At 37.4% G+C, this 27,081-nt stretch overlaps 1 protein-coding gene across 1 annotated transcript in view; it reads right to left on the bottom strand.

Moving 5' to 3' along the window:
- The window catches only part of LOC131037435 (uncharacterized), a 36,127-nt gene that overhangs the window by 6,746 nt on the left and 2,300 nt on the right, over positions 1-27,081 (bottom strand). The window contains exon 2 of the mRNA XM_057969579.2: positions 21,609-21,861. Within this exon, the coding sequence (XP_057825562.2) occupies positions 21,609-21,861 (253 nt within the window). The remainder of the gene's footprint in view (positions 1-21,608; positions 21,862-27,081) is intronic.

Here is a 27,081-nt window from a genome sequence, read left to right as displayed (position 1 = left end):
CAATGACCGAAACTGACTTGCAAATGCTTACAACCCTCACAAAATACTCAGATAATGAAGCTTTGTAATCTCATCATATGCTCATGTGGAGCTCTTTTGATGGTAGTGAGTTGCTCCACCAATGAAAGATGATCTAACTTGTCTTCAAAATGCCGATTTAAAAGTTGTCCCAGCTCATCCCATGTAGCTATTGAGTTCACAGGCAGGCCCCTGAACCACTGAAGGGGTTTCCCTTTGAAAGAGGCTGCCAAAAGCCTCAAAGCAACATTTTCTGCAGCAATATGATGCACTCCACACAAGGAAGCCACATCCCTAATATGTTCAATAGCTGTTATTTGATCCTCTCCAGTGAAAAATGGCAAACTCTTAAGTGCTGCAGCTGGTGTGTCATCATGTTGAACCAAATTTAAAGGACTACCCTGATTAAAAGGCACAAATGGATGAACCCTAGGGGGCCGATTAAGAGCCATATTTGGTGTATTCTGATTGGAAGAACTTGCAAACAGTGAATTGTTATAAGCTGTAACAGCAGGGTAAGAATTAGAACTAAGGCAGCACACCAACTGCTAGATTTGGAACTTTGTTAACTACCCTAGCTCTCCTTTTTGCGGGTGATAGCTAGGTATGATTGACTGAGGCTGCACTTTGCCTAGTCTGGTATTTTCTCATAAGCTAGGAAGGGTGGATTGCAAAAATACCAAAGATTTGAGTCGCCAGGTGTGAAAAATAATTTGCTGCTGCACACACCAAGACAGCATATGGTGGCCTTCTATGAACTATAAAGTCCAACAGTCCCACCGAGCGTGCCAAAAAACTATTGTCACATGGATTTGCACCCAATGCAAGCTTGAAATTCCTGCAATCCAGTGACACATTGGACTACTCTCAGGCTGTGGGTATCCTATTATGAGAGCAGACCTCCGGATTATAGGTCGGTTCCTATTTGATCACCTAAAAACTAATGTCTTCTTGACTGGAAAAGAGGTAGAAGGATATGCATAAAATAAAACTATAGATAAAAAGGTGATCCACCAATGACCGAAACTGACTTGCAAATGCTTACAAACCTCACAAAATACTCAGATAATGAAGCTTTCTAATCTCACAACTCAAATATGCATGCTTGCAAAAACGATTCATATGAAAGGTTTAAACTTTTATATGTTTGCAGGAGGAAAACACTGATATTTCACAGCTTCAAACATTAAAAGTAACAACACATTCACTGACTTGCACCATACATGTTGCATATGATCATAACACTGAGGCAATAAGATGAAAAGAAGGATTCACTCTAAGAACTCACACACAATGCTTAAACAACACAAATTTGAGAAGGAAAATGGACTTCTTTATTGAACAATAAGAGGTATCTGCATTACAAATCTCGAAAACTCATAAGAAATGAGTTACGGGAGCATGAGTATCTTCTAGTACACAATCTCAAAACTCCAGAACCTCTCCTCAAAAGACTGAAAAACAATCACTTATACCAAAGCTTGCAAAGAATTTGAAATTTGAAATTTTTTGGCTCCAAGATGGATCAGCTGTCATCAATTCTAAGCTTTTCCTCAAAATCGGGGGGCTTAACTCAGAGAGAAATTCTTCCAAAACTGCAAAAAAAAAGTAGCCAAACTGAACACAACTTCTCGTCATCTCGCGCTGAGTTCACCTGGACGCTACCGGTTACCTGGCCATTTGATTTAGCCACCTGCATTAACCGTCAACACATAACAGAAACTGAGGGGACTGCTGACGGCTTGTCGCTATGTCGCAAGGATTAAGCTTTATGCACCTTTTCATTGTGGTATAGCGATAACCCTCGGATCTTCAAGAACCTGTTCGGCTTTTAACCACTGCTTTTTTTGCTTTCTATCACTCCTGTTGCTCTCTTCATCCTGGGCCGACGGGAATGAACGATGATAATGAACTTTGAACCATTGAACCACTTTGAACCGGTTCAATGTTCAAGTTCAAAGTTGACTTAAAATATAGCCATCCGCTCATCTGTAGACTTTTGCCACATGTCAGCCTCTGATTTGCTCGCAGGTCCACTTTGTCTGCCATCTGGACCTGGACCCACCTTGTAGCTAAGTCGCATCGATAACTGGGCGAGCAACTTTTCCTTGCGGCTTAGCAACAGCCGTCGGATCTTTTGGATTTGCACGATCTTTAGCCTCTCTGAGCACTTTCTCTTATGCCACGGTGTCACCACGTGTCACCGCTTTTGGATCCAACTGGGCGCCACCTTAACCACCACGTCATCAGTCGCTATGTCGCAAGGGATAATCATCGAGCATCTTCATCATGCAGTATAGCGATGGCCGTAAGATCCTTTGCAACCTGCACACCTGTTAATTTGCCCTTTTACTGCAAAATTTGGCCGCTTTGAGATGCACGCGCACGCGGGGCCCACCAATGCTGAGCTGCTCCTTGTCAAAAGCCAGTAAGCTTTGACACTTAATATGTGTGGGACTTTGCCTTTAAATAATGAAATGCTCCTTCCCGTGGCCAATGTGGGATAAATGGACTAGGCCTGGGCCTTTCCATCAGGTAATCGGGATAACCTAAGATAGCTCCTTCCAATAACCGATGACAACATTCCGTGCTCTGCACTTCTTATCAGGTCATCGGGGTAGGTCTTGCCGATAAGGCAAAAATTCAAAAAACTGCAAAGAAACACCCATCTCCCTCAGCATGCTGGGCTCAACCTTCATGGGAGCCACATTTACCCCACATGCTATAATTCAATGAACAAAAAGTTATTTACCCTGTGTCTGCACATGAAGCAAACAAGTTAGACAAAAACATGTATTCTTTTCATACTTGGCACTTGTTTCTCCTTTTGAGGCATATTGAGCTTGTAGCGAAAATAGGTAACAGGTAGTACACAACATATTTAAAGGACTCGACAGTTGTCAAGAGGAACACAACCGTCAACCAACGAACACATAACTACCCGAGAGTGACAAGCCACTTAATACAAATAATTAATGCATTTGCACATAACAAATATTATCAAATATAACAATAGGCATTCCATTTGAAAAAGTTGTCTTCCAAACGAGAAGTAAACATCAAGTAATATTCGAGAAGACTAATGACAAGAGTGTAGACAATGACTTATACTAGGCAACCCCAACTTGTAGTCTACCTACCAAATCAAATGGAGGTCAAGGGGTAGCAACCCCCCGCGAGGCCCCAAGGCAACACCCTATCACGATACAAGGTGGGGTCGAGGGGAAGCAATGTTGATGAAGCCAAAAAATAGTGATTCCACGCGAAAATCATGATCCTGTTGTACCAACTGCCCTAGAACTTGTATGATAAATTGTGTTGTACTATGCCAATAATGATATAATAGTTGTACATAAAAATTGTGCCAAATTTGTCGTACGACAAAGACTTGCCTAAAGAGATGATTTCGTACTAAACATTGCCAAAGTTGCCAAGAGTCTCATTCAAGGTAAGATATTGCCTACCTTACAGAGAAATTTCTCACTTGTCGTACAAATGAAACAACTGCTACCAATACGGATGTTGGTCGTACTGTGTGAGAATACCATACTCAACGCAGTCTATGATGTTGTACGACATTGCTTGACAAATTCTCATGTAAGCTATGGCAGTGTTTGGTCCCAACTCCATTACTTTTTGCTTTCTATTTTCCATCCCTCTTAATTCCCTCTTCCTTCCCCTCTAGGTTTCCAATAAAGTTGATTTCCCTTGGCAATTATTTATATGCTCCACATTACATATTCTGCTTTTCAAATTGTCAAATGGATTGTTCATAACTTTACATGCTTTCTTTGATTGCTCTTCACTAAGAGTTGTAGCTTCAAGAAAATTACACGCCAATGAAAATATCTTGTAGTCCTCCATCTACCAGAAGAATAGTCCATTTAAGGAACTCTTCTCATCTTCTGAACAATCTTCCAACTCAAGCACCCCTTCATCATTTGGTTCCATGCCTTTCCTTCCTTTGTCCATACCCAACTCTTAGTTTTTGGAGGATGCCAACTCCTCACTCACCACTTGATTTCTCAAGTTGATGTTGGACCTCCTTCCTTTGCTCTTGATCGAGAGCATGTTTCACTTCCAATTGTAATTTGCCTTGGCAACAATCAACCATCCCCTCTAAAGGAGTTCATCGTGCACCACCTTCTCCAAGAGAATGACTACAAAGTCCAAAAGAAATTGTTGTGTACCAATCATTACTTCTTGTGCCATCAATATTCCCAACAAATCGATGTCGTGTTGGTCGGCACCTACCAAGTGGAAGGTCAGCGGCCAGAGTGTTGGTCTTCCATGGCAATATATTTACTCTCGAGCATCCGTCGACGATGATGTTTGTCAATTTCCTCCCCATAATTTCCATCTCAACAACAGTTGGCTTCCTCCCGATGCTCATCATCAACAACATTGGAGTGTTGGCCTCATTCCCTTCACGTGGTAGTTTCCCCGTCGATTCCTCTTCTAGCTTACATTGTTTCTAGCTAACTGTGTCATCGTTGACCATGTTGGTAATTGCCACTCTCAGTTGCGCCATAGTTTGAAGAAGGTTTGTCACCTTGATAGGTATGGTTGTCTGTAGCACCTATCGTACTATGTTATTCTCTAACTCCCGCAATGTTGTACTTGTAGTTCCATTGGAAGTTATTTGTTCCTTTGCCAACACTTGTTCTACTTCTGCTCTAGCTTCTCGAAGTTGTTCCTTCTCCGTAGAAGGGTCCGAGTAGACCGCCTTCTTCGTCTGTGCTCTTGCGATTGCCAAAACTACCTCATCTTGTTCTGCCACGTCTAGCATATTAATACCCTTTCGCTTCGAGCAGTCGATGTCTTCATGATTCCCCAGTCCACACCATTTGAAAAAAATTGTATGTTGTCTTCCTTATTCACTACATTGTTGGCACTATATTATAGGACGTCCTCTAGAGTCGTACTATATTTGATTTTGCCCTCATTGATTTCCATAACCGCCTGGCGATACATTTTGTGGTTTTGATGGGCTAGACTCTCCTTGTGTGAAGAGTACTTGTGTACTTCTAGTCTTCAAATTATATGTACACTCCTTTATTGAATAACCCATCAATTGGCAAATCTCACAAAACATCTTTTTAGGACAATTACCTTTCATGTGCCCCTCAGCTTTGCACTCACTACACCATAGTTTGTTAGTTTCTTTATTGGTTCCTTTATGTGCCTTCAATCCTTTCATCATTCTCATTATATCCCATATCACTGCTACCTTCAATGCTCTCATCATCATTGGTCTTCCTCTTCCCTCGAGAGGATGTTTTGTTTTTACTCTCGATGTCCATCACCCGATTGTAAGCATAGGTGTATGAGGACAGAGGCACTATTTTCATCTTATTGTGCAAGGAGGGGATCCATCCCTCGATGAACCACCTCTTCTTAAACCCGTTGACTGGCTAGTTCTTCAACTTACTCAACAACTCCTTGAGCCTACGATTGTAATCTCATACATTCTCATTTTTGCTCTGCTTGGTATTGTAGATTTCTGCCACAATCTCGTTGTCATCCCTTACCAGTTGAATTCCTCCCTGAATGCCTTCCTCAATCTGTCCCATGACTCTGTGTATATTTGCCAAATCTATATACCAGTCAATGGCAATTCCCTGTAGCGTGGCCGAAAATGACCACAGCCAAATGTCTTCATCATCCTGACCACTTGCTAGCCATATAGTCATGCACGTCTTGCAGTGTCGTGTAGGATCCTCGAACCCATTCCCCATGAACTTCAACAGTTTCTACCAATCTACATTCGAACTTGTCGGAGGAGTCACCATCTTTCTCGCTTGCTTACTCCCTTGTGTGCCAGACCTAGGTGGATTGTTCCAATTGCTATGTTCCAGTGCTTTCCCAACACTATCAGCCACGTGCGCATCCTCTACACGTCCACCTCCAACGTCCCCAACACTCCAAGTACTTTCATGCTCGAGCTCGTTCATGTGCTCCCTCCATCCAAGGGTTGGCGGTTCATATCCTCCAATTCTTGGTTCTCCTGAGATGGATGGTCGACGGAATACATCTGTGAGTTCAAGATTTCCTTATTTGTACTCCTTGTCGACGTTGGCTGTACGGATGTGTTGTCTGATCGTCCAACTAGATTTTCCTCATATTTATCATAATCTTCTTCTTTGTTCTCTTTATTCTACAATCCTTAAATATCGCCTAATCACTTGGTCTTAACCACACTGTGGCCTCTTCTCGCCTTTCTTAGGACCTAAGGGCATAAATCACACAAAGTTGACCAGATTTCTTTTAAGGCAACAATGCCAAATGTTTACTGCTATATCTGATAAATCAAATATATAAAATAAATAACACTGATGACAATGCATACCAAATACAACAGTAAAATATATCTTTATTCGCACATGAAATTATTACAGAGAAGAAGACCAGAGATGGTCGGCCAAGGATTCCAGTTCATTCGACTATACCATCTTGCCTTCCTTGGCAGTACACAACATATTTAAACGACCCGATGGTTGCCAAGAGGAACACAACCGTCAACCAACGGACACATAACTACCCGAGAGTGACAACCCACTTTATACAAATGATTAATACATTGGCAGATAACAAATATAATCAAATATAACAATTTATATTTAATGCCAACTACAGGGGGCTTCCTAAAAAAATTCAGCAGGTGCTGCGGATATTTTTTAGTAATATTTTTAAGCTGGTGGTCCCATGAATTTAGTAGTGCAGTTCAGCTTAAAAATTTAAGGACGTTGGTGGTCTCATGAAGAATGCTGTGAATAATAAGGATGATTTTCCTTCTATTTCTTTTCTATTGGAATCTAAAATATTAACTGACAAGTGGCGAAAAAAAATCGTAAGCTGGTGGGGCAATTTCTAGCGCCACCCCAATTTCACCTGCTAAAATATGCAGACCTAAAAAGTAGGGGCTGCTAGTTTTCAGGAAAAGATTTCAAATAATCCTCTAGCATAATGTTTTTTGTTTCATGGGACCTCCAGCTTCATGAAAATAGATACTAAAGCCCCCCATGGGACCTTACCCTAATCCCAGCTTCCCCAATCGTTGGCAATCAGTCCTCAATTGATGGCAGATGACTGATAAGTTACTCCCTTAATCAATGGCAGTTAACTGAGTTTCTAACTTAGTGGTAGTTTTAAATAGTTAACCTACTTGATTGGTGGTCATTCCAATACCTAACTAACCACTTGTCCACTTTTAATCAAGTTCTAACTAAACTATAAAGTGTTGCAAACAGGAGTGATGCCAACACACACACACAATGCCTTGTTCTATAATGCAACTATCTTACTGACAGACCTGGTTGCTGCTCAACTTGAGGACACAAAGATACAGCCACTTCATAACTGAAGACTCGGCCACCTTATTTTAAACATAAACATTCCTAACTGAAAGTTAATTGTGGAGATGATGCTCTTACGGTTTTTATAACTTTCTCCAGCTTTCCTGGTGCCTTTTTGGCCTAGCATCTCTGCCTCTTATATCTTTTGAGTATTGTATCTTTATGTAATATTTTCAATGATTAAATAAATCCTTTCTTTTATATGTAAGTATTTACTGGATTTCATCAAGGGCAAAGAAATGATGAAAGCGCTGGAACATCATTATATCAAAGAGAAACACAGAGGCTGTTTGGATCCTGCTATTGAATTTGTTAATTGCTTTGCTGGTCAGCATATTCTTCTAGTGGGCAATGGATTCAATGGGCTGGTTTTCATGGGTTCTTTCAAGGAATTGGAGACTTGATTCCAAGCTTTGGTCAGTGAAGTTGTGAAAACGTGGAGCTATTTGGTGAAGAATGAAGGGTATTACTCTCTAGGCTTGGATATTGAGAAGATTTTGGTGCAGTTCAAGGCATATCTACATCAGGAAAGCCACAGAATTGAATGGACCAAAAAGGAAATAAAAACATCATCAGCGTGACTGGGGGCCTGAAAAATTAAGACAAAACTGGTGGTTCGAAGTCTGTCAAAATTTAAGTGGTAAATCCTGATTAGCAGTTAATTTCTTTAATTTTCATATACTTTATTATATATAGGTTTTTAACTTTTTATAGGTTTTATTCATATTTTCCAGCTGAGAAAATAGTATTTAAGTCCTGTAACATATAGAAGTAAAAGATCTAATGACCTTTTTGATATCTAAATATATAGAGGTAGCCAGCCCCAAATCCCTCAATTCATTATTTAAAAAAAATCTAGCAATGGCATTCTACGGTATTTCAGCATTCCACGGTTCATACAGAAAACTACTTAGATAATGTGGTGAGCTAATCTGTAAAGATACAGGAATACATCATACTCAATTAAACTCCAAGAAAGGTCAGAATCAACAGAATTAGAAAGCTTTTTGTACGGCAAAACCATCATATACAATAAAATGTCAGTTTCATTATTGGCATGGTAATTTGAAAGTGTTGTAGTGGTTCTCTTGTGGGATGGCAATGTCATGTGTCATGGGAGTTGGCACATGGCATGGCAGTTCTGTTCTCCTGTCTATTGCAATTACCCCTGTTTCAAACAGAAAACTCTGTAGTAGCTAAGTTTCAATGTTTAATCCCATTCTAGGCAAGTGGGATTGTTTGGTCATTAAAGATGCATCACCACCAAAGGACAAAAGCAACTGCAGGTTAGGAAATTAGTGTTTAATGAGTAGCAGTGAGTAGTCAAATGTTCATAATCAATGTGTACTCTATGCTCATTAATATTTCTGTAGCAGCATTCAGAGAATAGGAGACAACAAAACAGTTTAAGATGCAAAAGATGCATTATCTTAGAACTTTTATGTTGCCCATATTGCTAAAACTGTAAGACATGGAGGAGAAGCTATGATATTGCCCCTACCAACTGGGTTTCCTCATACTATGATTTCAAGGTTGAAAAATCTTTCTGTAATGTGCTCGTTTCAATTCTTAAGGTTTGCCAATTAAATTACTAATTTTAATGAACGTTCTAAAACCACTATATCTGAAATTCACTCAAATAGTAGCAGCATGGGTGAATCCATGGTTCAGTCTCAGCAACACTTTTGCAGCTCAATATTTTGACACTCAAGAGACTGCAAAAGCCCAGCAAATCAAAAAAATTGCTTAAATACACAAAATAAACTTGAATCACACATGATACACAATAAAAAATAAAGATAGAGAAAAAATAAGTCTATTTTGACAATAGTAACATTACTTAGAATCAGGATTGACCTAGGAACCAAAAGTATAAATGGTATTTCTGTCACTAGAGGTTCAACTGGGAACCTAAAAACTGCTAAAATTTTCAGAAAATATGGCAAAAAACTGTTTTTTTCATTTCAAACCAAATCAAAGAAAAAAATTCTCCTTATCTATCAGGCACAGCCCAAAATGATCTTTACGTTTTACTTTTTGAACTAGAGCAAAAGTGTGGGGACAGTGGCACCCCTTGTGCATTCCTTGCCACTAGTAACAAATTAAGGCCTTTGCAGCCACAGGGACCTTAATGGCACATGCCATTTCTCATAATTTTATCACTTTTAGTCTTTTAGTTTTACCCAGCCACTGATAAATCATTTTAATCGCCCAGCAATCAATTCATGCCACTGAGATCCTAATCGTAGCAGATGAAAATGAGAAAAAACACAACAAAAAATTGGGGATTTATCAAGGGTCTGAATTTTTTTTGTTGGTAGAGTCTGCAGTGAAAACTCACAAGTTTTTTCTAGGACTCCATTTGAGTCTTTCGCAAGTCACATGACCAGCAAATTTACTCACCAGTTTGGGGAAAACTCACCAAGGTTATGTCTAAACTCTGCATCATTTTCTCACAAGAGAATTGTAGGGGAAATTACAGATCATAACGTATTAGAATAACATGTTCTTAGCAGCCTGTAACACATTTTAGCTGTGTGCATTAGCATTAGCAATCTTGCATGCCAACTGTTTGACAAAAACGTAACAATATTGTGTGCAAAACACTTGATTATTCACATTTGTGTATGCATAGAACAGCCAAGACTAAATCCTTAAGCAGGAAGATCAGCCAAGTGAAAAACAAGAATAAAAAGCTAAGAATTAAGGTGCAGCACTTGGAGAACGAACAGGAAGAGTTGCAAGCCATATAGAGCAGCCATGGATATTTAATGATTGTATCATGGAAGAGCTAAAACAAGATTTGTTAGTAAAGGGGGAATGTTGGCAAAGATCCAATATAATAATTAAGTGAGGAGGAGAGGAAAGTCCACCCAGCAAAGAAGACCAACCTCTAACAAAAATGCAGATACCTTGTGACAGTTATGCATGGGAAACACTTCACCACATACTCTTTCTTCCAATGGAATGTGGAAAGAATACAGTAGTAACTTTGAAAAGCATACTTGAGAACAGCTCTATGTTAATGAAGGAGAGTTATTATGGCAAAGGATTTGGCAAAGATGACCAATGAATTCCCAATCCCATTAAGCTTGACAAAAGAAGCTGCTTCAGAAAAGCATGCGCAAATCCAGTCATTTTTGCACTCATTACAAGGTTGGTGGCCATTAGGATGGCGAGTGTTTGAAACTGCATCCACATCTTCACCCAAAGAATGGCAAAAGCAAGAAAGTGCAGCCACAATGAAGAAGAGAAAAAAAAGCTAAGTTGCCAAATCGGCACATATACAAGCCAATTACAATTACAAAAAATCCCAAAATCGGATCTTGGTTCAAATCACTGATGGATTCGAAATCAGACCCTGGTTCAAAACACTAATGGATTCGACCAAGGTTAAATTTCTCCCACCTAAAACATTCCCAACTTTCACCTATTGAATCCAGCCGACTACAATGATGATAAGGCAATTCCAAAGGCAAATCTAGAGCATTTCAAACTGAAAAACCTTACAACTTTTAAATTCCTTTTCTTTTTTGTTTCTTCTCTCTCTTTTATTTTTTTCACTTTTGTTTGATTTATTATTTTTTAGGTTTACTTTTTGGATTTCAAATTTAAATTTATTTAAGTAATATTTACTAATTTAAATAACATATGTTGCCTATTTTATTAAATCAACAAATAAATTTTTATTTTACATAATATTTATGGAAAACATATAATTATTATGGTATTTGAGTCTGACAAGTTGATATCACATTAGCATTTTGTATTTTGAATTTGTAATATTTATGGTCATTTTAGTCAGTATATTTATTGTATCCTGAACTTAATTCTTTTTTAAGGCTAAATATTTATATATATTCATGATTTTTATTTGTTTTTGTATAACTGTATCCAAACCCCTCCAAAACTTTGTAATACCAGCATACCATACCCACATACCCGTACCTATACAATTCCAATCCAGCAACTTAGATTTTCCTATTGAACCAATGAACAATAAATTCAAAATATCACCAATCAAAAAAAAAAAATCAAAAATATCAATCAGGACATTCAGGTTTTGACAAATTGTATTAATTCATTGAATTAGTCTATTGCATTCCAAATTTTTAATATTTACGATAGCTTTGGTTAGCATGTGCATGATATGTGGTATTCTTAATTTAATTTTAAATTTTAGGCTACAAATTCAATTCTAACGTTAAAGGTGTATCAATTTAAATAAAGAACATATGTTGCCTATTTTATAAATCAACAAATAAATGTTTATTTATGAAAAATGAATATTTATTATAACGTATAAGTTTGACAAGTTGATGTCAGTAGTGGCATGGTGTGATGGTTAAGTTAAGGTGTTGTTCTTCTTGCCATCAAGGTTCAAACCCCACTAGAGTGATATTGTTGAATGTTTAAATCATAGTTACAAGACTCGCAGAGTCCTGAGGTGGGTCGCCTCTACCGAGGCCAGAGGACCCTGGACTCGGACTCGGACTCGTCTGGCCGGTTCTGCGCAGACTTGCACCAAGTCCTAAGCCCTAGACTTTGCCACCCAACAAGGTTAAAAAAAGCCAAAAAAAAATTATAGTTAATAGTTTACAAAAAATAGGGTTAGAATTCCTGAGCCCTAGACTCTGCTGCCCCTGGACCCCGCAAGGGGCACTGCCCCGAAACCCCCATTGAATAATTTGGGGGGAAAATTTAACCTCTGAGTTTGATTAGGCTCCATATAACAACATAAAGAAATTCTTTCTGGTTTTACGAACAAATTAAGATCTGCATTGCTGATTTGTCTGCGACATTCTTCACTTCCAAGGACATTCCTTCTCACACGGTATTGGATACTAACTACATCATGAACTGCTTGCACAATGATTTCTTCACCTGTGGAGACGCTTAAGCCACTACAAAGAATGAACCACACACATTGTTTCCAGTGATTGCACCATGGTAAACCACCTATTTAAGGAATATAATATTAGTTCATCTGGTTAAACAACTAATTCTTTCTACCCAGATTCATATACAACACACTAGAAAATAACAAAGTGGTATGTGTAAATTTATAAAAACAAAACATGTTAGTGCGATGACCATACATTCTACATGTACTTGAGATGATAATGAGTTCTCTAGTTACAAAGCTCCTCTGAGCCTTAGACTTCTAGGCTCCTCTAGTTGCAATGCTCCTCTAAGCCTTAGACTTCTAGGCTCAGAGGAGCATTGTAACTTTAAAAATTAAAATAGAATGTATTGGCTCCTCTAAGCCTTAGACTTCTAGGCTCTAGCTTTTATGTTGAAATATGTTTTGAACTTTTGATGCCATGGATTTCATATTCCATGGATTTTGTAGACATTTGACACTATTTATATTTCCTTCAGCTCAAGCCTAAAATTTGTGTTTATACTTATGCGATGAATATAAACTTGTGTAAGTGTTCAAAGTAGTTTCTATTTGATGAGATTATTGTGTTTTTGAGGTTTATTTATTAAAAATGCATGAAAGAAGTTTAAAATCGTTAAAAATCTTTGAATTTCTTGGGTTTTTCAATTTGCCGAGTCTTTGCAAGTCCAGGCGCCGAATCCGAGTCCGAGTCAAAAATCAGTTTGTCGAGTCCGAGCCGAGTCCAAGTCTTGTAACTATGGTTTAAATTGGGATGAGGTCCCCCATTTGAGACCTCACCGGTTCATGGCTCCTTTTCAAAAGCATTTTGTTCAGTATATTTATTGTATTCTGAACTTAATTATTTTCTAAGGCTAAACATTTATAAATATTCATTATTTTTATATGTTTTTGTATCGATGTACCCAAACTCCCTCCAAAAATTTGTCATACCAGCATACCATACCCACATACCCATACCTATACAATTCTGATCCAGCAATTTAGATTTGAATATTAAACCAATGAACAATAAATTCAAAATACCTACTAATTCAAATTTTTAATATTTACGGTACCTTTGTTTAGCATATGCATGATAAGTGGTATTCCTAATGTAATTCTAACTTTTTGGCTACAAAAGTGTATATATTATCGAGATTTAATAATAAAACCCTAATTAGTGTTAGTTACAACTAACTCCATTCTGTTGGCAATATTGCATTATAACAGACAATGAAAAATTGTTAGCATTTCTTAAGGATATTGAGAAGGTGGTTGATGATTATGGATATAACTGATTAAAGATGTTTTACTATCTTGATATTATTATTTTGTCACTGATGTCAAGAAATTCATTTTCTAATTCAGTATGATGTTGCCATATCTTGAGAAGTATGATATGAAGATTATAAAGATGTCGGTAAAAGACACAGGAAAGAATATGATGAATAAGGTATTCAATGGGCAACTACTACCAAGTCAAACAACGATGAGATCATGATGTTTTAGATTGTTTTAACATCATACATATGTTGTAAATTGTAAAGGTTAATACTATACTATGTTATCAAGCAAAGAACCTAGTCGGTAAACCCTAAGGAACCTAGTCAGTAAACTCTATGGTTATCGCTATCGGTTAATGAAGGCGGAATGTCTACCGAGTGAGGTTTAGTATTCACCAAGTTGTTACCGAGTAGTAACCGAGCTATAACAGAATGCATTAAATGTTTACATGCGATATTTAATGAAGGAAGCTGATGAGCTCGAGCGGATTAAATGATTGGTAAGCCGTGGAAGAAGTTTGTTAACGAATCTAAGGCAATGGAAAGTCGGCATGAAGATCTACAGCTCAGATTGAACCGCAATACCCTGGCGCAAGTTCCAAGACTATTATGCAAGTTCCAAGGCGGGGTAAAACATTTTCAGATCGAAAGATGCATTGAACCTGGACAAGATTGAAGATCTGATGGTTATGATTGATCATGGGAAATGTGATCAAGGAGATTAAGCGGTTACCTAATTGTTTATAAATAGGAAACTATTGATAAACAATGTATGCGGGCAAGTGTATGCACAGGGATGCTACATAGTGATTACCGAACACAGAAGCTTGAAGACCTATTAGAATAACAAAGTATAGAAGCCCAGCAAATAGACAATATTAGTTCTATGTCTAGATTGTATTGAACAAATAGGAATCTACTTTAGCATTTTAGATGTGAAATTGCAGATAGATTTTTATTGTTGTTATTTTGTGAAAGTGACAGAAAATCTCTTAACCGAGTGGACTTAACAGCCTTATATGTAAATCCTCTAGCAAGGTGACATTCTAATTGAGTGTTTGAAATCCTTTAACAAGGTCACTTCTAACAAAGTGAAGATCCTAACAGATTTGAGGGAAATCCCTTGACCGGGTCACATCTAGCAATGTGTTTGTAATCTTTAACAGGATTTGCTTTTAACCGAGCATACTCTAAAAGAGTATATTTCTTAGTGGGTCCGAAATTCCACAATGGTTTTTCCCTATTTGGGTTTCCACGTTAAATCTGGTGTTATGAGGTTTATATTGTTCATATGCTTTTGAGTTTGCATGTTTAACAGTTTTGGTTATATTACTGATATATATGTTACCAAGGTTGAATCTGATGTTTTTATGAAAGATTAAGTTTGTATGATTCACCCCCCCCCCCTCTCATCTTGTTGGCTATTGGATCTGTACTTATATTAAGTATCAAAACTATCACATTCGACCAATGAAATAATTATATATTGATAGACACATGTCCTTTTTTTAAATTTGAACCAATGAGTGATGAGGTTAGGTATGATAATCAATCTCCAATGCAATGCCATGTGTTGCTTGTTTCCTTCATGTGATTGAATCAAGTTCAATGAACTTGGACAAGTTGACTTGAAATCCCTTGATTGGTTGAATGACGATTGGATGCCACTTCAACTTACACCATGTAGATCATCACCAAGAAGTGTTTGTGATGGGGAAATATCTCTTGATAGTCAACATTATCCAATTGTTTGATGTGATAATGATCATATTCCCGAATTGCATAATCTTTGATGCTCAAGTTGACTTTCTAACTTTGCTTAACTCTTCTGAAACTCGCTCTCCTTGATCACACTTGCACTTCAATCTTCTAACTTGGGAGATTGACCTTGTGATGTATTCCTCCCTGAACATCCTACCTCCTAGTAGTCCTTGGTTTTAAAATGTGAACATGTGCTTGATGTAGTATATGTTTGATGACCCTTGTGTAGCGGTACCTCCATGTTGTACTGGCCTTGAATACATGATATCGCTTGATCCATCTCCTTGTGTTGCATCTCCATCTCGATGATGTTTAATGTAGATTTGTGATGCTCATGCTTGATGCAGAATCCTTTGTTCACAGTGTACTTGGCCTTGATTTCCTTTGTACCTTCGCTTGATCATCTTGTGTGAATTCATCCTCTTGCTTGGGGGCCCTGCACTTATATAGTATTGAGTCTTGAATGCCTTGCATCAACCTCTACTTAGACTCAGGTTGCTCACCCTCATATAGAGTATCTCCATGTTGTATTGCCCTTGAATCGAGATTATCCCCATATGCTAACCCATATTCTTGGATTTCCGAAGAAAATTCAATATTGTCAAATTTCCTCATCATCGTGATGCCTTGAACCTCTAGACATTGTAAGATAACCTCCCATGTCGTGGTTGAATCCTTGAAGTGATGCTTAAACCTTAGTCATCTTGATGTATGGCAATATTGTCTTGATGCATATATCTTGAAGTTGTAGGTTCTATAGCTTAGTAGACTTGATGCTGTGATGCTCTCCATCATGACTCATGCATTCCTATGAAGTCTTCCCGCTTCATGTGAATCTCCCTCACTTACTTCCATCCCTTTTTTTACTGATCGCTCATGTCTTTCAGGTCTGAGCGCATACCAAGGGGTTCCTTTTAATCACTCCTCCCTTGAACCTGAAAAAGAAACATTATGAATTAAGAGGAAGGTAATAATAAATTCAATCTTACACACTTATATCAGAAAACAAAATCAACCTCTGCCAATCAAAAATCTGGAAATGAACAACTTTGTTCTGGAAATGATAATGTTAACTTGAAATTTGATCAAATTGTGAATATAATTTGTCCAAATCTGAATGTTCTCAGGTTCAATTTTCATGCTCTTTGATCTGATTTTGCTCTTAATTAAGCCCCTTCATCTGAGCACATATGGGACTCAGGTCTGCACAGCGCATTTGCTAGGTGAGGTCATGCACAATGTTGCCCTATGTAGATTTGGAGACCTAGCTTGCATAAACCTTTGCCTTAAAAAATTTCATATTTCCCCCTTGAGCGCAGATTGACCTCATGCATGCACAGTATAGGGGGTACTTGTCATATTGCGTTGCACAAAATTGATGTAGATTGATGGGTGGGATTAGCATATGCCCTACGTTAATCTTTTCCTTGAAAATCCATCTCTCTTAAATCCGATTTCCAATTCTGAAGGTCTGAGCTTAGGCTTTAAGGGACTTGTCACCGTGTTTTACCTTTTCCAAGGACTGATTTCCATTGTTTAAAGTCTGAATTTGCATCTCCTTTAGGTCTGAATTCACTGACCTAGGTCTGATTTTGACCCCCTTCTTATGGCACATATGCTAGGCAGCCCTGCACAAAGCTGGGTGACCTTCCCTTGCATAGCAGGTTCTACATGGTGAACTGCACAAAATGTGTGCAGGGCAGGATTGAAGATCCCCCTTGCACAAAATCATGATGAGCAGACTTCAGGGGTAGAGTTGCACAATGTAGAGTGCATTGAAGCTGATTGCATGTACAAAATAATGCCTTAAAGATAAGTGTGTAGGAGTGTAGGTCTGATCCTTTATCATTAGGTCTAATCTTCTGTTTGTTTGCAGGTCCGATTACAATCCTGATAAGGTCTGAGCTTCACTCCTTCAGTCTGAGTTAGGTGTTGTTTAGGGTCCGATATCCATCTTTCCAAGATCTGATTTAAATCTAAGTCTGATTTGCAATTCCTAAGGACTGAGCACATTTGGAAGAATCTGATGCACAAAGTTCTGAGCACATTTGGGAGGTTTGAATGCACAAAAAGATTGCTGAGCGGGATCCAGGGGTATCATTGCACAAGTCCCACATTAGCTGAGCGGGATTCACACCCCAACTTGCACAAAATCCTGTATGAGTGCATCTAGAAGGTATGCAGACACAGCAACATGTAGAGCGCATCTAAGACAAATGCATGCACAAAAGGTTGAGCGGCCTCAAGGCATGCTCTTGCACGAAGTTTAGACTTAAAAATTTTCCTATTCTCCTTCATTGAGCGCATTCCAATGATGCCCCTGCACAACTTGTGATGCTGAGTGCATATCAGGCAAGTGATAGCACAAGAGATCCTAGGCGAACTTGAGGCCCCTCAAGGTAAAGCGCATCCTAGAGGGTGTTGTGCACAATTTTATATATGGAAAAAGGGGATTGAGTTTTACATAGCCAAAATTTCATCGTTCCTTCCTCCATCTTTCACCTAGGGTGCACTTAGAGGACGCCTTTGCGTAGAGAAGTTCATGACTCCACCTCACAAGCGCATATCAATCTCATGCATGCACAATGCCTCCCTCATTTTGAGCAGATTCTAGAGACATCACTGCACAAGGGTGAAAAACATGAGCGCATCCTAGACAAGGCCTTGCACAAAATTGCTTTGAACAGATTCCAACACTTAGACCACCTCAAAATCATCTTGCTCCTAATCGCATATGAGGGGGAGGCCCGCACAAAATGTTGATTGAAGCTCCTTGAAGTCTCATTTAGACATTTTTGTGGCCAACAATTAACCTAAGGCAAGGTTTGACACCAATGCAAAACTTACCCACCTAAAGCTTGCATAAATTTATCCATTCCAGGAGGGGGTTGAATTTTACTTAGACAAATTTTCATGACTTTACCCCTCTAGGTCTTTACATAATGCAGACTCGAAATACAAGACCTTAGGTGATGTGCTTGTAGTTCCGTCAACTTACCACTACATGTGCAATCAACCTCAAACAATATCTCGCTCTCCTAGCCTCTTTGACAACATTTGACAACCTTAGCAACTTTAGCAATTTTGACAACTTTTGCAATGTTGACAACACAACCCTAACCTTTCAACCTTGACACTCACAACATACTCCCTCTCACAAGAAAAGGCTAACAGCTACAACTAATGCCAAGCTAAGATGACCCAACTAAGACAACTAAGCTAAGGAAAAAGTGGGGGTCCCCATTTGCAATGGGGTGATTTGTGAAAACGTCACAATAGAAACAAAGACCACCCTGGCTGAGAACTAGAACACTCAAAAGTTAGTGTTCAGCACCCCACTGGAGCAGTCAACAATGTTATCCTCCATCACTATCATAGTCTTGAGAATTCTCATCAAGGAAAGCTTAGGGCTAAGGGTGCTGGACTGAAATTATAGGAGGTAACCAACTCCACGTAGGACCTCTCCTAACATCATGAAAAAATGGGTGATGTGGAAGAGGGATATAAGAGGGTCCTCAATGTCATAAAGGATAGAACTATAACCATTAGAGTAAGAGTTAGGATATCAAGGAGCTTAGGCGTCATAGACCACAAAGATGAGTAATGCCTCATCAATCTATCTCCATTTGTACATCAAATCCAGAGGTTGTTCAATGCCTCTGACCTATGTGGCAAGCTAGAAGAAGTAATCAATTTAGTAAATATAGGTCCACCTAGAGAGATGTGCCTAAACCTTGTGACCTTGCAAGGAAAAAGGGCCAAGTACATCCAATCATGAGATGGAAGAAAATGGATATAGAGCGACCTAAATACCTCTAAAACCAACAGTACTCCCCACAAATTTCATGCTAGACAGGACAGCAAAAAATAAAAGTGCTCCTCAAACTAGGAAACATCATGATGGAATCACAAAAACGACCTGATTACAGCAGCACAAAATGCTGGAACAGCAGAATCCATGAGAGGTGAGTAATTAGCTCTTCTATAGAAGAATGTGCAACTACAGGTTTTGGGCATGATTTCTTAGGGATGTACATATCGGTAGGAGCTTTACATGTCAAATGTCAAGGTAGATAGCAACACTGTCTTCTATCTGGGGTATTTTGCAAGATGAACAAACCAAGGGCAAAACACTACCTTGGGACACACAACAAGAAGCAAGGAAGACAGTTTAGTAAAAGTAGAGAAAAACCAAATTGTAGGCACAGGCAATTAATGGGTTGGGGTCAAGGCCAAACAACTAAGGACCACACAATACACTCTAAGAGGTAGAGAGATAGATCTTTCTACGTCTCATAAATATCTAAGCTTCTTAGGGACCAAAAGTAATCTAAAAAGGGTAGTTATGATCCATAAGGATTAAGGATAAAGATCAAAATCCATCAACCTCTAAGAACACATCAAAATCAGCAGAGAAATTTAAAGTGTTTTCTACAATGACAAAACCACAAGATACATCAGAATGTGTTTATTTTATTTGCCTAATGGTTCCATAAGTGTCGTAGTCAATTTGCTAATGACAGGGTGGCCATACATGTGACATGGCAGTTTCCTTCTGCTGTTTCCAACAATCTCGCCCATTTCAAATATTAAACTCAGTAGTGGGAAACATTCAATTTGTCTGACTGTCTCCTCAATCTAGGTGAGTGAAATTCTTTGATCTTTTAAGGGGCATCATGAACAATCCATAAAAGAAACCATGGGTTAAGCAATTAGCAAGCAAGAAAGATGAGAGCATAAGATCTGATGTATGTAAGAGTGAGAAACAATGAGTAATCAAATTTTCATAGCTGATGCCTACAATGGGCTCCTTGTAATCTATCCATAGAAGCATTCAAAATAACGGAGACAACAAAGAGTGTGAGGTGTATGCTTCTTACAGATTTTTGAATCGGACCCATTGCACAAGCAAGGATAGCATGTTTGTGCAATTCAAAATTCCAGCTGGTTTTCCCCACAGCAGGGTTTTTCCAGGTTAAAATATCATCTGTTTCATGGACTTGTTTCAGTTCTTCTAGTTTCTCATGCTTCGCAAGCTATAGCCTAAATTACTTGCTCCAATGCACATCTGCTACTCTTAACACAAACTAAAACCACTACAATTTGAAGTTAATTCAGGTGGAGGCAATATGGATAAAATAAGATCTGCATTAATTTCTGACAAGCTATGTCATAGGCTTTGCCACATTTCAACCTGAACATTGGAAACCCCATTTACTTAAATTCAATTTAGGCTTTGAAAAAAAATAATAATAAATTAATAAAAAATGGGTTGAATATTCGGTTTTTTCTATAATACCCAGCATGATAGAGATGGCCTAACAACCCACAGCAAGATAGCAGTAAGCAGGGAAGTGAAGAAAACACTTGGTTTTGCCCTCACCACACAACCACCAACCCAAATCATCAAAACATTAGTGTTAAAGCCTGCGTTCCAGCCATAACAGCCAACATTTTATAACTTTAAAATGTTCGTGTGAACCTTGGCATTCCTCATGAGCTACAGCCAAAGATTGAACATATAATAAATTCCAATAGTTGAATGGAACAGCATAATCCATTCTTCTCTTTATTCATCAATATTTGAACTGTAAGAGTCATCATGACTTGCTTCTTTTTGGAGGAGAAGATGTTTTTGCATTTACAAAGCATGTTTTTGTCTACTTTATTTGATTGAATGATAATGTTTATATGTATTTCAAGATCGGTGAGTAAAGATATTCTATAGAAATCAACAACATGATTTAATCATATCTTGACTCTTTATTTGATTGTCTAGCATTATTTGATGGTAAAAGGCAATAATATAGTTGAATTAGGACTTTTAAAGTGACTGTATTATTATTTATATATTAAGTTAGATTTAAATTTATTCAAATTTTAAAATTTTAAAATTCATTTAAATTTTAATATATTAAAATAAAAAATGCACATTTATATTATTCAAATTTGATCAAAAAAAAAATTTAATTTTATCTGTTTACAAACACGTTCCATTTTTTTTCCTTTACCAAACTGGAACATAAGCTCAAACCTTGTGACATAGCTCACAAGTAATATTATAAGGGAAAATATAAATCATATACGTACTTTTTTGAATTGTTGTATCAGCCTTATGAAAAATTGCTCCATTACATTTTAGCAAAAAACCAAAAATAAACTTCAACAAATTGTAGAGTTCAAAGAAAACAGAACATGACCTATGTATAATCAAGATATTTAATGAAAGACAAAAAAAAAAGTGGCAAATAGATATATGCATAATAGAAATGTAAACACATTCAAAGGCATTCACTAAGAAGTGACCTGAAAAAAGGATCCTGCATTTGGCACATGTTTTGGTTTGGATGCCTCATGAATTTTCGGATCAGAGCCCTTTTTGCTAGTCTCCTGTTCAAACTTAATATCTGTTTCCTGCAATGCATCCTCAATTGGCACTGGATCTTGAGTCCGCCTACGATGCTTTGAATCCTGAATCACAATATCATGAATTCCATCTGTGTTTCCAATGGATGGTCCCTCTAGTGTTTGCTTCACATCTCTCTTAGACCTCCCCGAACTGTACCAAAAATGATAAGGGAGATAATTTTGAATCTACTTTTAGGCAGTTCTAAGATCAATTTAAATTTGTTTTCTTTACCAATTTAAAAATCAGTAAACACAGGCATAAATTCTCATAATCTAAGAAAATAGAAAAATCCCCTAGCATTTCATCAACCCTCTTCAAAGGCACTCCTAGACAGAAACACTGCCCACTAAGATATCAGACAAATATCTAAAGAGTTCCAATACAGTTCAAAGTAACTTATATATTAAGCAATCCATACAGCTAAATTACAAACATCTAAGGCTAGGAATTTTTTTTAAAGCATCATGTGGCTCCTAAGGGAAAATATTGGAAAGAAAACCACCAAATTAAGCAATCAATACAAGGATAGACAGATATACTTTCAAGAAGGGATAAGAGTAGATATCCCTCAAAAGGGAATTGTAAATTGTTATATTACAAGAGAATGCATGCAAAATACAAATAACTGTGAATGAAAGCTAGAACCTTTCAAGATGGATTAACAAAACATATACCTGGATGATATAGGAGATATAAAATTTAACTTCTATACACAAATGCATTGCAGCTTGTGGATTCTTGTCACGTATGATTAAACAGAAAATATAAGCATTCCATACAGCTGAATTACAAATGTATAAAGCTAGGAGTTTTTTATAAGTAAGCTATGGCTCCTAAAGGAAAATATTGGAAAGAACACCACCAAGTCAAACAATAAATATAAGGATGATAGATATGCTTTCACAAGGAATGAGACTGGATACCCCTTAAGAGGGAATTGATAATTGGTATATTAAAGGAGAATGCATGCATGGAGGAAAAGAACTACAAGTGAAAGTTAGAACAGTTCAGGATGGGTTAGTAGAATGCATACCCGGATGATAGGCTAGATATAAAATACAACTTGATAACTTTTGTAAACAAAAACATTTCAGCTTGTGGATTCTTGCCATGTAAAATTATGCAGGAGATAAAGGCTTGATTGTATTCTGATTCTCAATCCACCCAACTAGAAATATGAAATAAAGTATCCTATTTAACATTTTCAATAGATCTAGGATTGCATGCATTTAAATTGTGCATATTTGTATGTTTCTAGAAGCTTCAATATGCTATCTAAATAAATTGATTAAGCTTAAACAAGATTTTCCTGCTCAATTATTGTGGTGTCTCTATATAGAAAAAATTTTAAAGTTTGAAGTAACGAGGATAAATTCCAACTTGAAAAACACCACCAACAACATACTGTTTTGCTTTGTAGAAAACTAAGTGAATTTCAATTTCAATTTCAAGATTGAATGATATTATCTCTGCTGGCCATTAATTGAATAAGGTTGTCTTACTAGCATGGAGGAAATATTTAAAATATTGCCTATTAGTAAAATATTCCAGTTCATGATTTCATTAATGCATGACCTAAGAAAGCTTAAAATGGTCACACATAAACCAATGGAGAAAAAAAATTCACCCAAATCAATTTTCAAGAATTACAAATTGCTATATCATTATAATTTTGATGGGGGCATGTCTCTTTTTTAACGTGGTATTTATTTTTAAAATATTATGTTTATAATTATCATTAATGTTTTAGCATGTAAATGGTTGTCAAATTTAAGCTAGAAGATAAGAGTTCTTGTTAAGATTAACACGCTCACGCCATTACAATCCATCCCGTGTTGCCACTGTACAATGCCTCTAGGCATTAATTAGGGAGTGGTTCCTATAATGTGGGAGAAGAAACTCCTATATAATTGTGGAATATGCATTAAATGTAAAATAAAACACTAATAGAATAATATAAATATTTTGTGTAAAAACATTTGTCTACCTCTGCCCAAATTCCCAACATCTCTACATCTTTTGATGGCCAGTTGGCCAATTGAACATTACAAAAGGCATAAAGGCCTCTCTTTAAACGCTCTCTTGCTTCTCTGAATCACTCTCCAGCAATGAGTTTCATGGTCAGAGGTGTGACCTGCAGGGAAAGACCACTGATGGAAAAAATTTCAGGCCGAGGTCATAAGCACAACCTTCATGGTCACAAGTGTAACTTCCATGTGACTAGCTGATGCATTTTCCAGACTCAAAAATTAGTTCCTTTTGAGTGTCTGCCACTCACCTTTCCAGCCTTCTACAGCCTCTCCCAATCATCTATCTTCACCGAACATTAAATTAGGGACACCTCTACTCCTTTCTTTGTTTGATAACAGTTATAGATTCATTCCAGCTCTGTGTTATTTACTTAGCATACAGATCTGATATATTTGTTATACTAGAAATACTAGTCTAGCACATCGGAAAAGGAAGTAAAAACACTAAACAAGTTTTTTATTTTCCTTTCAGAAATAAACTAAGATAATTTGGGAAAAAAATACAATTATCGCATGACAGAACATGTACGGCCTTGCAATGGTGTTCACATTGCAGAAGTTCAAACATATCTTGCAAGATACACCTGCTATGCACTTCACCAATCACTAGGACTCACAACATTTGATTGACAAACATACTGACTGTTGTAAATACTGTCGATGATTATGAGTTTTCCCAGAACCCAAATTAAATATGTTTATATCTATGAGAATAATGTTGCCAATGTGAGTTTTTGTTGTCATTGATCCGAATGTGTAACTCAGTAGCATTCTTTGGTCCGGATGTGGTCTATTATAATGCAGTAACAGTGGGTTAGCTTTGTGATCATGCGGATGTGTGGAATCTATTTGTCAACGCTTCGGAAGGCTTGTAAAGTGTATCTTGTAGTTTCTGGAGATTTGGTGTTGATTTCTGGCCTCCGCGGTTGATGTTCAGTCATGTGTGACTGTTTCAGTGTCAGTGTACAGGAATGCGTTACATTCCTATGTCTACTAGTATTTTTGTGATGTGGCTCAATTATTCAATCTTGCGGATATTTGTTGATGATGCTACCTTGGGCATCCACAAGTACCCTTCGTGGTCCATATTGTAGTTTGAGAAAATTGTATCGGTGGGCATTAACAGTGTTATCTTTTGCACCTAACCTATAACGTTTTGGTCCATGCAGTGGCGTGCGGATCTTTGGGCGAAGTTTAAGGATGGACAGGAAGGTGTGCCTACATGGTGTGATGCCTCACATGTCTCATTTTGCCTTCCACATTACATTGGAGTTTGTTTTTGGGCCAACTGTTTTGTAATTGCACATTACATCTAATTGGCCCGACCTAATTGATGTTGTTGAGGTTGTGGATGGTATATAAAGGATGGAATCATTGTGAAAAGACAGACAAATTGTGTGGGTTGTGCAAAGCAATTGTGAAGTGGTACAGAGGTTCGGAAGTATAACAGAGCAATAATGAAAATAGTTTTTAATGTGTTTTGAACAGTGAATTGTAAACAGCATTTCAGTGGATGTGGTTCTTTACAGTTCAATCCTATTGATGTTACTCTATTAGATTTTTTGTATCTTGCCCTGAAGAAGTGATCTTCAGTGTCTGCAAGTCCCTTTTGTATCTTGCCCTAAGGTTGTGCATCTTAGCTTTGCGAATCATCTCAGGGGCAGTGAGCTCCTTGGACTTTGGCCTAAACATTGTAATCCAATTATCATATAGTAAGATAGTTCTCCCCGTGGTTTTTCCCAGTTTGGGTTTTCAACATAAAAATCTTGGTGTTCATGTGTGATTGCTCTTGTGGTTTCAGTTATTTACTTTCATGCATATATTAGATGGAATGAATGTTGAATAAAAGGTTAAATCTGATTAAGTTTTAGTGTATGTTGATTCACCCCCACCTCTCTCAACATCCGGTAGTGTTCAAAAAATAACCCACGACAGACCACGCCATCTTTTTTATAATAAACATGTTGAGGACATGATGAACTTTGATGATAATTTGCTTGATGCTTGATTATTTTAGATCCAAGTTGCACCACCATAACATGAAGATGTTCACAGTGCAGAGGTTCAAACATAACTTAGAAACAATACCTGTTATTCTCTTCACCAATCACTGGGACTTGCTGTATTTAATAAACAAGCCTATTAACTGTTGTAAGAGAGTGGATGATACTGATTTTTTCCAAGAATATGAATTTGTAGAAGTCATTCCTATCACAATGAACATTGTGAGATTAGTTCATTTTTTCAAAATAGAGATTGCTAAGGACACGATGGGTATTGAACACAACTTCCTTGTTGCAGGATAATTAAGGATCAAACTTGTACCATATAACATGAACATATTCAATTTACAGTCAAACGCAGCTTGCAAACTAAGCCAGTTATACTCTTAATCAGTCCCACAACTTGCAGTATTTAGTGAAAATGCCCCTTAACTATTGTAAAAAATAAAAATGTAGAAGATTATGACTTTCACCAGAGTTCAATTTTATAGTGGTTATTCATACCAAAATGACTCCTGAGATCAGATTAACCTTTTGGAATAAGGACTGTTGAGGACAATATGGGTATTGACGATGAATTCGTTGGCACTGAATTATTTAGGATCAGAGTTACATCACTGTACTTAAGAGGGTATATGGAAAAACTGCAAAAAACTTGTTATATTACCAACATTTCAAGTATCATACTGGATCCATTATCAGCGAACAAAGCCAATCAAGAAGACATGCAAGGCATTGGCAACTAAGACAACTGCGTTTCAGATAATAAGGGAAAATAAGTGCAAAGTTGAGCATAATGGGTTATTTCAAAGACTTGCAATGAGTCACAACATACAAGAAATTTCAATAGAAACTATAATGGTGTTGACAAAAATCACAGGAATGAACAGTTGCAAAAATGCTACACCCAGGTCTCTGATGGCAGGTACCTCATGAAAATCTCCACAATCTTGTGAAGGCTTGTAATATATCCCACATTATGCAAACAGTGACTATGAGATCATATGCTTCTAAAACACAGTTTGGAAAATCAATTCTCAATGCTTTGGGACCATTTTGCAGTAGAGGATAGCAGGACTAAAGCAAGACATAATTATCATGATGGATTACTTTACAACGCAAGCAAAATCAATGCTGTGCAACAGTTTGAGAAGCAAAGCTATTATCTATGTGAACAATGTCGCCATGATTTGCTGTCCATTATCCATAATTAGTCCCCAGGAGAAGCACTTTATGAAAGTGGGCACTAATTTTGCTACCAAAGCTTATTACCCAGCACCATAAACACTCATTGTAACTTCTGCAAGCATAAATATCTGTTAAATCTTTTTATAAAA

This window comes from Cryptomeria japonica, chromosome 6 (genome assembly GCF_030272615.1).
Source record: "Cryptomeria japonica chromosome 6, Sugi_1.0, whole genome shotgun sequence".
Lineage (NCBI taxonomy): Eukaryota > Viridiplantae > Streptophyta > Pinopsida > Cupressales > Cupressaceae > Cryptomeria > Cryptomeria japonica.
The sequence above is the reverse complement of the archived record's forward strand: the minus strand, read 5'-3'. Positions and strand labels throughout refer to the sequence as shown.